General features: G+C 41.1%; 1 protein-coding gene across 1 annotated transcript; it reads left to right on the forward strand.

The window, feature by feature from the left end:
• Positions 1-4430: 4430 nt before the first annotated feature.
• Positions 4431-7744, forward strand: LOC113469223. Its single transcript, XM_026826747.1, has one exon. It carries the CDS (start codon positions 4529-4531, stop codon positions 5513-5515), a length of 987 nt encoding a protein of 328 aa, XP_026682548.1. The 5' UTR covers positions 4431-4528; the 3' UTR covers positions 5516-7744.
• Positions 7745-13550: the final 5806 nt, after the last annotated feature.

The following is a 13550-nucleotide window of genomic DNA, read 5'->3' on the forward strand; positions in this document are numbered from 1 at the left end:
CGGGGGCATTATAGGTCCATTTTAACGGACTGTGATAATATATCCATGAGTGCAGAAGAGTATAGAGCACATATGCTCAACCCATACAGCTACGGGACATTTGTTGAGCTCTCAGTTGCCGCAGTATTGTTTGAGAGGAGAATATATGTTTTAGAGGAGAGAGGTCCCTCTGTTGAATTGTTCTATGAAATTGGTGATCCTGAGAGGCCAATGATCGTCACTGTGCCTACGTGGATGACCTACTTCATGAAACGTCGCAGATTAACCATGCGCAAACCTGAGAAAAGGAGCAAACATCGAAATGCATGTTTCAATAGAACAAATGTAAAAAAATTTCATGACAACATATGTAGCAGATGCACAAACTCGTCTTGGCCCCTTTGAAGCCCACCAAATATGGAATTTGGACGAAACTGGATGTCTAACTGTACAAGATCCTGACCTACTTCATGAAACGTCGCAGATTAACCATGCGCAAACCTGAGAAAAGGAGCAAACATCGAAATGCATGTTTCAATAGGACAAATGTAAAAAAAATTCATGACAACATAGCAGATGCACAAACTCGTCTTGGCCCCTTTGAAGCCCACCAAATATGGAATTTGGACGAAACTGGATGTCTAACTGTACAAGATCCATCTATGGTAGTCACAAGGAAAGGTGCAGAACATGTAGGAGCTGTAACATCTGCAGAGAGAGGACAGTTAGTGACAGTTATTGCCTGTGTAAACGCTGCTGGTAATCACATCCCACCTGGAATTGTGTTCCCACGAGTCGTCTTCAAGGATCACATGATACACATTGCGCTTGCGTAATTAGGAACTTTCAGGAAGAGTTTAGAATCCACTATGTACATGAATCTTAGGAAAGCACTAAAAGGAATTCCTAATCATTAAGGTACGACTGTGCATTCGGCACTAAGATATGGTAGGGTACCGAAAAGTACAAACCACAGTAGCACAGTTTTATCTCCTACCGGATTTCAACCTGGGAACCCCGTGTACAAGGCGAGTGCATTGAAACTATACCATGGGAGCTGGTACTAAATGCCAGTATGTGTGTTGAATTATTATTTTTTCCTTCCTTAGGTGTATCCGGTTGTCTACGCACTGATGACATACAGGACCAGCGCCGGATACCAGGCTGTCCTGAATTATCTTGTCAGGCCCCCCGCCAGCTTGATGGCGGACTTTGAGCCGGCCCTAAGGCATTTTTCACTTATCAATTTGCTCAAAAATGGTTTTCCTGTTACTAACCACTTCATTTTATGATCAATTAATTAAGAAAAAATACGAGAAAAATTAAAATTACATCGTTCACTTGGTCAGATTCACATTGACAGCTCAGAAGTGAAAAAATAATTTATAAATTTTCTTCTCTTCTATTTGGATACTAATTGCGTTCATTTGCTATGGACCAGTTTCGATTGATTTTTGTTTGCTATGGATACGATATACACTGGAATGCAAAAAAATTGGGACAGTTTTCATTTTTATTGAATACTCTTACAGCCATTTCAAAGTCAATCTGTTCCAAATTTTCTGCACATATTGAAGCTGCTGAAGATTACTGATAAGAAGATGAGAGTTGTGTATGCAAAAATACTGTCGGACTCTTCTTTCAGTGACTTAAGAGGAAAACATGAAAACCGTCCTCATAAGTTCAACAGTGTCTTTCCCCAGGACAAAGACAATCATTTGGCATCAATTCCTTCAAGACCCAGTCACTACACCAACAGTACGAAGCGCTACTTTGACAACCCTGATCTCGATGTGAGAAAGTTGTACACTCTATTCTTAGATTATTACTTCAAACTGAGAAAGAAGGAAGCAAAGATTGCTTATAGTACCTATGTCAAGATCTTCCGTCAGGGCCCTAAGGTCCGTGTTTACTCGGCTGTGGCCGGGTATAGACATCAAGGGCTGCTGGTTCTATTACTCACAAGTAAGTTTGTAAATGGGGAAAGAAAGAAGAATAAAGTAGGTACCTAAAACCGGTGTGGCCTCTTCACAATTTTTGTTGATATCACATTACTAAGTTACATCCTTTACTATCTACTCGTATTATCAATTTACACTGGTCGCTACTCAATTGTCCTCACGAGGCTGAGTGTCCTCACGAGGCTGAGTGCATCCCGAATCGAACCCGGAACCTCCGGGTTGCAAACCTAGTGTGATACCTATTTTGCCACGGAGCCTACTAAACACAAAATTGTGATCACAGGAGGAACATTCATGTTATACCTATCACCTTCAGGTATCAGATAGAGTGCTTTCAACTCTAGATTGAAGTGGATGAAAGTACTGAATTGAATTATCATGACTGAAGTTAGTATTGACAGATTTTGAATGTCGTCTTGCAGGCTCTGTGGAAGAGGGCGGTGAGCACGCACAGATTGCTGCCACTCTTGAGGAGGAGTGGGGAGGCAAAGAGGGTCTATGACCTTCTGAATTGCCTCCCCCTCGTACCTCCTCATAACATGGACGAGGCGCTGGAGGTGGCGAAAGCGGAGAGGGTCGGGGTCCGCTAACAGATGTTGGGGCTGTTGCACCACGTGGAACACTATTGGTTCAGCACTGTTGGGCGGGCCGTCCTCTTAGTTGGTGGAAGCGACTCCCGCACAAACAACGCGGTGGAGTCGTTCTACAGTCAGCTGAGAGGAGCCCTCGACGGGGGGAGCCACCCCAACTTCTACGGGTTCTTAATATGGCCCGACGAGGCTTACAAAAATACCAAGGTAGTTGGAGACTCGCCCCTAAACACAGGGGGGAATACTGCGTTCTTTATGGATCCCAACTTCTACGGGTTCCTAAGTAAGTACCTCTGCATGAAATGAAAACTAGTGTGAACTTCGTAACTAATAAGATATCGCTTTTCTAGGAGAATGTTACAATACGATATGGTAAATGCAGCACATTATGAGGAAGAATGATTCCAGATCCATAATAAAAGGAAAACTAGGGACCTCAAAACGTGTTTTGGCACTTAAAACTGACCATCGAAAATTTGACCCGATTACATTACTTTCCTTCCTATAGGATAAGGTATTTTCTTGTTTATATTTGTTTCAATAATTTTCTGCAAATTTATTTGTAAAAATAAATAAAAAAAAAAATCAGTTTCGCCTTGGAAAAGATTAAAATGGAAGCAAGAGAAGTCAGAATTGTGGACAAGGAAATCTACAAGACACTCCAAGAGAAGGGAAAAAATGCAGGTACTCCGTGGAAACAACAGGACGTGAGCCTTACCAAGGAGATCGAGGAAATAAAGAAAAACTTCACTGAGCGTCTTGAAGGTAGAGCAATGGAAATCCTGTAACTAATATGGCCCGACGAGGCTTACAAAAATACCAAGGTAGTTGGAGACTCGCCCCTAAACACAGGGGGGAATACTGCGTTCTTTATGGACAAAGAAGGAGAAAAAAACCTTAGCCTGCTGAACATACTAAGGAGAAACCTACCCGAAGTTGCGGAGCTTAACACAGAAGGAGTTATAAACGGAGGATTTCAATTTCTCGAAAAGGGTATCAAGATCAACGGTGGGAAAAAATTAAACTTCTCCTACTGCTTCTTGGCAGAAGTCGAGGAGATAGACAGTATCTTGAGCTGCCTCATGAAACACAAGCATTTACCCAAAGTAAATATTTAGGGATCGCAGCAGCAAGCGGGATCAATGTTGAAATGATTCGCAAGCTGGCGGAAATAGAAGGGTATCAAGATCAACGGTGGGAAAAAATTAAACTTCTCTACTGCTTCTTGGCAGAAGTCGAGGAGATAGACAGTATCTTGAGCTGCCTCATGAAAATCAAAGAGACCATGAAAAAGGATCCAACACAAGCATTTACCCAAAGTAAATATTTAGGGATCGCAGCAGCAAGCGGGATCAATGTTGAAATGATTCGCAAGCTGGCGGAAATAGTCTTCGCTAAGACAAAATTTGAGACAAAATTCACTATCACTACAATTTTATCGAGGTGTTTCAACAATACATGAAAATAAATAGTACACGACTGTGCAGAAAAACTGTGGCTTGTTCAACCCTTGTAGCCAGCCTAGTTAGCTTAGTTGGTAGTGCGTCTGCCTTGTAAGCGCTAGGCCGCGGGTTCGATTCCCGCCCGGGGCGGATTTTATCCTGATGGGATAATGTTCGTTCTCGGAAACGGCTGGCTTTCTCCTATCCTGTCTTCCTTCTCTCCTCGATTTCGGGACGATAAGACCATAGCAGTTAAAGTTCCCTCTGTCAAACCTCTTAAAAAAAAAAAAAAAAAAAAAAAAAAAAAAAAAAAAAAAAAAAAACAAAAAAAGCCAGCCTAGTTAGCTTAGTTGGTAGTGCGTCTGCCTTGTAAGCGCTAGGCCGCGGGTTCGATTCCCGCCCGGGGCGGATTTTATCCTGATGGGATAATGTTCGTCGTCGGAACGGCTGGCTTTCTCCTATCCTGTCTTCCTTCTCTCTTCGATTTCGGGACGATAAGACCATAGCAGTTAAAGTTCCCTTTGTCAAACCTCTTAAAAAAAAATCACCCTTGTACATGTGTACTCCAACTGAGCAGCGTTGGATGGAAATCAGCAAGAGATTTGATGAGCTTTCTAATGTTCCTAACTGTGTGGGATGCATCGACGGCAAACACATCAGGATTAAATGCCCCGCCCACAGTGGCTCAGCATTTTTTAACTATCACGGGTTCTTCTCTATTGTGTTGATGGCCTGCACTGAAGCAGATGGATTATTTACTTGGGTAAGCGTTGGTGAATGCGGCAGGAATAGTGATGGTCGAGTGATAAGAGAGTCAGGATTCTTCGACTGCATTGAGAAGAAAAAATTAAATATTCCACCATCACAACCCCTACCAAACGATAATGGACCTCCCTTTCCTTTCTATTTTATTGGTGACCAGGCTTTTCCACTAAAAACGTATGTTATGAGACCGTATCCAAGAAAAACCAGCAATAATGCTATGATGACATTCAACTATCGTTTGTCAAGAGCCAGGAAGAGTGTAGAGTGTGGCTTTGGTATGCTAGCTTCAAAATTTCGACTTTTTCTTACTCAAATAGAATGTGAACCCCAAAAAGCAGAACATTTCTTTTTTTTTCTGCCTAGGTCTTTTGACGATTTATCTACAATTCAAATTCAGTTAAAAAGGCATTTTGAACACAAATCGTATTACATGTTTGAAACCATCAAACCGGCAAATATCTGTGAGGTCCTTGCTTATTTAAAATTTACCCCTTTATATGTAAAAAACGAAATAAATATAGACGAAAAATACTTAGAATTATACCTAGGAATTCAAACAGAAATTGATTTCATAATTCATGATGGAGATATTCCAGAGGTTGAATGTAGGGACATCGCTCAGTTGAATGTAGTTAATTATCTTAGTAAAGCAGAGGCAGGATTATCAAAATTTTTACGGCAGGCAGCGAAGGACATAGAATCGGGAAATATTAGTTTGAAAGAGAAATTTAGGAAAATTGGGAATGTATTTCTGAATGGAAGTTTAATGTCAGCCTAAGAAGCAGTGTATTATCTTTTATCTCTACCAATATCTAAAAGTAGCAGACAGGTATTTTTTATTAATACAGGTCCCCAGTCAGAAAGAATAGTAATGCTGAAAAACAAATCTTTGCTAGATAAGTTACCGGGGGATTCAGAGGATGTGTACATGGAGAATATCATACAAAAATACAGCAAGAGACCAAAATCATTGGAAAACATTAGTTTAGTTGAGTTTGCAGCATGTTACCATACGTTCTTACTTAGATTTAGACGAAGTGAACGATGACGAGGAAACAGAGGTGAATAGAAACGTTAAGGTTAGATCTAAGCCAGCAGTTATTAGATTTACAAAGTACAAATTAGCAAAGGATCCTGACAATTACTATAGGGAACGGGTATTACTTTGTCTGCCATTTAGAGATGAGACAAAGGAAATAGAAAGTCAGGATTGTCGTCAACTCTACCACAATAACACTGATATTATACGTAGAATTGAAGAAAACTTTGCTCTCGGTGCTGAAATAGATGAAAGAATGGAGGAAGCATTGGAGCAGATAGGTAATGAAGAACAAAAAGATGTCAGAGTGGCATAGGAGGGTCAAATAAAGATTCTGAAATGACTAGGTTTACCATCCCCAAAAGAATTTCAGCAGAAAATTTGGTAAAAATGCTTGAAAATTTAAATACTAGGCAAGGTAAATTTGTTCATTACGTATTGGATAGGTTTAAAACTGATCAGGTCCCTTTAAGAATATTTCTGAGTGGTTCTGCGGGAGTAGGTAAAAGTACTGTTATAAACGCTCTTTATCAATCCGTAACAAAATACTTCGATGACTTACCGGGTGGAAATAAAGATAAAATAGTGGTTCTTTTGACTGCCCCTTCTGGGAAAGCTGCATTTTTAATTAATGGTGTAACATTACACACCGCGTTCGCGTTGCCCGTGAGTCAATTTTCAGGAAGTATGCCTGAGCTCAGTGCTGACATAGCAAATAGTATTAGGGAAAAACTTTTTCATGCTAAATTATTCATTATAGATGAAATTTCAATGGTAGGGAGTACATTACTAAGTCGTGTTGATACACGACTGAGACAAATTATGGGGAAACATGAAACATTTGGTGGGTTAAGTGTAATAGTAGTAGGAGATTTGTCACAACTACCTCCAGTCATGGACTTCCCTCTATACAAATTTGTTAGGAATGAGTTTAGTGTTTTCTTAGATAGGAATCCTCTTTGGGATGAATTTTCATTTTATGAGTTAACGGAGGTTATGAGGCAAAAAGAAGACCTTGAGTTTGTCCAAATTTTAAACAATATAGCTAAGGGGGAAGTTAAAGATAGGGATATTGACATAATCAATACAAGGGTTGTAAACCCCTCAGACATTCCAAGGGGTGCCATTCGCTTATATAATAGGAACATAGACGTAGATGAGTTCAATGAGATTTCTATAGGGAACAGAGTACACAGCTACAGCAAAAGGTTCGATAGTAGGTAATGCAAATCCAAGCAAAAAAGTGGGTATACTAAATTGTGTTAAGAATAAAAAACTCAGTGAGTTTAATGGACTCCATTACGAATTTGGTTTAAAGTTAGGAATAAAATATACACTGAGCCAAATGAAATTCCGACCACCTAGAAATTCCAAGTGCCAAGAACAACCCTCTCTGATAACATTAAACGCTATCGGGAGACTGGATCATGTGACAGGAGACCAGGATCAGGCCCAAAACGGAGCACAACAGTTCGAGATGATCAGTTTATTGTGATGGAATCACTCAGAGACCGTTTCAAACCTGCTGTGGAGATCGCTCGTCGGCTGTATGAAGTGAGAAATGTGACCCTGCACCCTCAAACAGTTAGAAACCGATTGAGAGAAGCAAATCTAACACCTCGCAGACCGTGCAACGTTCCTCGATTACTCCCGCAGCACAGAGCTGCACGCCTCCAGTTTGCGAGAGAACACATTGAGTGGACAGACCAAGACTGGAGCAATGTGCTGTTATCGGCTGAAACCAGGGTGTCTCTGCGAGGTGCAGATGGCCGAGTTCGAGTTTTCAAAAGACGTTATTCTGAATGCACAATGGTTGAGCGGGTCCCTTTCGATGGTGGCTCCGTTATGGTATGGGGAGGAATTTCCGCTGAAGCTCACACTGACCTGGTGTTCTTTGAAAATGCAAGGATGAATGCTGAGAACTTCATTTCTGATGTCCTAGAAGACGTAGTGGTGCCATATGCCCCCTTCATTGGCGATGAATTCCTTCATTGGCAAGATAATGCCCGCCCCCAGGTCGCTCAGGCTACAAGGGAGTACCTTCAACTCACCGGGATTCGAACCGTTGACCCCCCCCGCACTCTCCCCTGATCTCAATGTAATAGGCACGCCTGGGACAACTTGAAAAAATGAGTTCGGGCTCACCTCCCCGCACTCCAGTCCCTTCGAGATCTAAAACAAGTGATCGTGGAGGAATGGAACAGGAACACCGGAACCTTGTCCATTCAATGCCTAGACGACTAGCAGATGTCATTCGAGTACGAGGAGGAAACACACGCTATTAGAAAACTTACAACTTGTACAAAAATGTTCAATAAACAAACTTTGAATTTCTCTTAATTTTGTCGATTTTTCATTTCTTTCCTTATTTGACTGGGCGGGGTTTAAATAGGTATTAGGTACCATGCAAAATGTTGTAAAAATATCCAAGCCATCATTCTATAACAATGTAGCAAAAGAAATTGCATACCTTACCGAAAAAAATTAAATTTTCAAGGTGGTCGGAATTTCATTTGGCTCAGTGTATGTTGACCTCAAATATTGATGTACAGGATGGGTTATGTAATGGGGCCACAGGGATATTACAACACATAGTATTTAAACCAGGGACCAGAGAACCCATTAAGGTATTTTTACAGTTTGATAGGTCAGATTCTTTTCGACCTGGAGTTTTTGGTTTTTTTCGGAGATTTTTGGTGCTGAGCCGGTTGCTGTTGAAGAGTGATGGGTTGAGGTAGATTGCAGTATGTCGGCGGCGTTGTCGCCGGCGAGGGGACATATACAAACGAACTTTGTACGATGTATTGCACGCCGTCGTGTCGACCCCGCGTACTCTGAGCCGACGACATGTAGACGCTGCGTTGCACGCCGTCGACCCCGCGTACTCTGAGCCGACGATTGAACGGCTCGTCACACAATTACCGGATCAAGGATTACGTTTCATATGCGTTCGATTTGATATAACATAACGTCCATTTGATTTTCAATTGATTTGACCAATGTTGGATCTAACACTAATCAAATGCAGTACAAACTACATTTTATTGTCATTTGATTTTGTATAACGCCTATTCAATTGATTTTCTCTACTCGTATTTTTTTTTCCTTTCAGTTTTTCTGGTCTTACGACCATAACAATCTATTCGTATATGTATTTTCTGGTGGTGGGGGAAGAGATATATAAAGAAAAAAAAATGGCGGCCATAGTTAGTACGCGCTCACGCGCGGAAGGGGGAGGGTGTTTGGTCACGCGCGGAAGGGGGAGGGTATTTGGTGATATACGTAGTATATCACCAAATAGACCATCAAGGGGGGTTCAAGAGCTCGAGAACATAAGATCTAGAGAGAAGACAAGCTCAAACCCGTCCGTCGATCGAGACGGTGGTGAGAAATGATGATGTTGATGCTATCGAATGCTACCGAACGTCCTGGTTGTTTGGACCTGTCGAAAACGACAGAGTCCGTGATGACGTCACGACAAATTATCCTCCTGGATCTGTAATGAAAAAAAAATTTCTTGTTTGGTCCGGGGTCCGGGTCGAGAAAAATTTTCTCGGGCTCGAGCTCAAAACTTTTTTCTAAAGGTCATTCAAGGTCGTACGCGCCGACGACATGTCGACGCTGCATTGCACGCCGCGCACTGCAGCGTCGACATGCGTCTGCGTACCATCTCCTCCGTCTGCGCGATGTGGCGAGGCTGCAACGCTCGGTGTATCGTTAGCGCTGTGTATCATCTACTCTGCTACTCTGTCGGATGTCGGACCGTGCGCCGGAAAGATGATAGAAGAATTTTCTTCTATCGGGCTCGAGTTTAAAACCTTTTCCATCACCGGAGCGTAAGATCACTGCATATGTTAGATTTGAATAGCGTTAGATCTAATATAACTGTGATCTGTATCGTGTTAGATCTGACACAAATCAACTACAGAGTATTTCGAACGTGTATGTACTGGTATTACGACAATCTGTTCTTTTCTCTCTACTTGTATTTTTCTTCTTCTGGTCTTTTGGTCCTACAATCATGACGATCTTTTTGTATATGTATTTTTTTTGGTGGTGGGGGAAGAGGTATATAACGGGAAAAAAAATGGCGGCCATAGTTAGTACGCGCTCACGCGCGGAAGGGGGAGGGTGTTGATGGTCTATTTGGTGATATACTACGTATATCACCAAATAGACCATCAGAGGGGGTTCAGGAACTCGAGAACATAAGATCTAAAGAGAAGAGAAGACAAGACCAAACCCATCCGTCGAACGAGACGGTGGTGAGAAATGATGATGTTGATGCTATCGAATGCCCTGGTTGTTCGGATCCGTCGAAAAAGACCGAGTCCGTGATGACGTTACGACAAATTATCCCCCCGGATCCGTAACGAAAAAAAATTTCTAGTTTGGTCCGGGGTCCGGGTCGAGATTTTTTTTCTCGGGCTCGAGCTCGAAACTTTTTCTAAAGGTCATTCAAGGTCGTGCTCCAACGACGACATGTCGACGTCGCATTGCACGCCGTGTCGTTCGACGCAGTGCTCGGCCGGTAACGTGTCGAGGCTGTATCGCACGCAATGTCTTTGACGAACTTGGTCGGCGATAACATGTGCGGTACAATGGCCGTCTGAACAACAATCACTGTCTCCAAAGCATTGTTGCTTTCGCATTTGTATAAAAATGAATCTGACACACCTCAGATGCAGTAAATACTACAGTTCGTACCTATGAGTTCTGTTTATAGTTGGATCTAGTTACATATGCAAAATATATGTGAACGTTGTCGTTCTTGACACGACTTCCCAATGCGTAGACATGTCGGGTCTGCATTGCTCGACGCACTGCGCCGGCGACACGGCGTGCAATGTAGCGTCGACATGTTGCCGGCGTAGTACGCAGACGACACGGCGGACCACGACCTTGAATGACCTCTAGAAAAAAAGTTTCGAGCTCGAGCCCGAGAAAAAAATTCTCGACCCGGACCCCGGACCAAACTAGAATTTTTTTTTTTTCGTTACGGATCCAGGGGGATAATTTGTCGTGACGTCATCACCCTCCCCGTTCCGCGCGTGAGCGCGTACTGATTATGTCCGCCATTTTTTTCTTTATATACCTCTTCCCCCACCACAAAAAAAAATATATACAAAAAGATCGTTATGGTCGTAGGATCAAAAGAACTGGAAAGAAAAAAAAATACGAGTAGAGAGAAAAGAACAGATTGTCGTAATACCAGAACAAATCTATATGAAATGTAGTTACTGTTGCATGCAGAGTATGTCAGATTAAACACAACACAGATCAAATCAATGTTGAAAGTAATTTTCAATGGATTTTCCAACGACTAGATCCAGCACTTTGATCTGGTGATTGCTCGTCGAGTTGTTCAGCCGGAGGGTGCGCCGTACATGTTACCACCGACCGATTGCACTGACGACGCGTCGACGTGCAATACAAACACGACAGTGTCATCGACGCACTGCGCCGGCGGCACGGCGTGTAATGCAGCGTCGACATGTCGCCGGCGTAGTACGCGGACGACACGGCGGATCACGACCTTGAATGACCTTTAGAAAAAGTTTCGAGCTCGAGCCCGAGAAAATTTTTCTCGACCCGGACCCCGGACCAAACTAAAAATTTTTTTCGTTACGAATCCAGGGGGATAATTTGTCGTGGCGTCATCACGGACTCGCTCGTTTTCGACGGGTCCGAACAACCAGAGCATTCGATAGCATCAACATCATCATTTCTCACCACCGTCTAGTCCGACGGATGGGTTTGGGCTTGTCTTCTCTTTAGATCTTATGTTCTCGAGTTCCTGAACACCCTCCCCCTAAAAAATTTTAACACTTAAAAATATAATATTATATTCAGAAATTAATTAATATTTAAAGAACACTTTTTATTAATATTTGGGTTTTTATTAGAAAAAATATTTTTAATACTTAGTAATCTAAAGTTAAATGATTTTCGCTCAATAACTCAGACACTTTTTTTTTATAAAAAAATTAAGTTTTAATGCAGTGTTTTTAAAGGTTTTTAGGGAGCTTTTGTAGCTTTGTTCGTAAATTAGACTGCGCCAAAAATGAGTTGGAAGACTCAAAATGTGTTTTTAAAAAAAGCAAGAATTTTTAATGCCGAAATTTCGGACTTTTTATTTTTTAAAATTAATTATTATAAAATTATAATATTGAAAAACTTAAAAATACGTTGTTGAGAACACCAGTGCTCGATGCAAGGAGAACTGACTTGGATCAGGATAAAGAATAGTAGCTAAGATGGAAACTGCTGACTGATCTTAATTATTTAACAATGTAACCAGTTTTGGGTACATAACTTGTATACAGGGTGGTTCGTGATTTGCGAACCACGCTTATATCTCAGAAACGGCTGGGAATTAAGGAATGAAATAAACGGCATTATGTAGATGAAATTTTGATGATTAAAATGGCTTTTTTTAAATTTGCAATTTTTTTTTGCAAAACGGCCCATTTTTTGCCAAATATAGGTCACTCTTATGGGAACCCCCATTTTTTATTTAATTTTTGGAATCAGCATAAAATTTTAATTGAAAAAATGTATTCACTCGAAAAAATTTGCTCTACAAAAATTCTGTACACTGTGAGAAAGAAAAACAATTTCTTAATTATTTCTTTAGTTTTTGTATTATTCACTTAACTATTTCAACAACAATCAACAACAACAAACAAATTTATAAAAGCTGTTCAAAATGAGATCCATTTCTTTGTACACAGTAACGCATTGTTCGCTCTAACTCAGGACCAACTGCGTTGTTCATCAAATCTGGGGTCACTGACGCACACAAAATCGCGATTTGTGCAAATTTTTGTAGAGCAAATTTTTTCGAGTGAAAAATTTCCACAGCACCAAACTTTGCTCCAAATTTAGGACCTTGGGCTTTTATCACATCAAAATACCCTAGGTACCTCTTTTTCTTTCTTTTAACTTTAGTGCTAATTTGAGTGGATATCTAATGAAAACTTTGAAATTTTATTGTTTCAGAATCTAACTACGGCAGCCCAGCTCCGTGCAGCCGAAAGCAAAGCTGGCAAATATGAGGCTCTTTCAGCTGATGAAATTCTTTCTCTGATAGAAGATGGAAATATTAGTGATTTTGAAGATGGAGATGATGAGGGCATGGATGAAGAAATTTTCTGCGCCAACTTCAATGAAACTTCTGGTGTAGAGCATCAAGAATCAGAAGAGATGACTAATGGTGTTGGAGGAGAACCTGAAGAAGGTCATCATGAAGGAGATTAAACAAGTTCTCCCAGAGTTCCGGTACCAAATGATGTAAGTCATGAACCTGCTGGAGAAGAATGTGTAATGCCAGATGTGTACCTCAATGCTCAATCAGTTTGGTCTAGTAGATGGAGCTTCAAAAAACCTTCAGTGAGAAGGTTAGAGCCTCAAATTCAGGGAACAGTTGAGATGTCTGTGATTGATTATTTTAACTATTTTGTACCAGATTCTATGTTTGACACTATGGCTTTCAATACTAACATCAGATCAGCAGAGCAGACTTCAAGAAGTATCAATGTAACTGATGAGGAAATAAAACAATTCTTTGGGGTTGCCGTGCTTATGGGTATACTGAACTATCCCAATATTTGTCTCTATTGGTCAAAACATTTTGGAATAAGTTCGATTCGAAAAACTATGCCACGAAATAGATAAAGGAATGTGAAAAGGTTTCTCAAAGTTGTTGATGACAACCAAGTTCCGGCACATGAAAGACAACATGACGTGACATGGAAAATTAAACCTTTAATAG

The sequence above is a fragment of the Diaphorina citri genome, unplaced genomic scaffold, assembly GCF_000475195.1.
Source record: "Diaphorina citri unplaced genomic scaffold, Diaci psyllid genome assembly version 1.1 scaffold993, whole genome shotgun sequence".
Classification (NCBI taxonomy): domain Eukaryota; kingdom Metazoa; phylum Arthropoda; class Insecta; order Hemiptera; family Psyllidae; genus Diaphorina; species Diaphorina citri.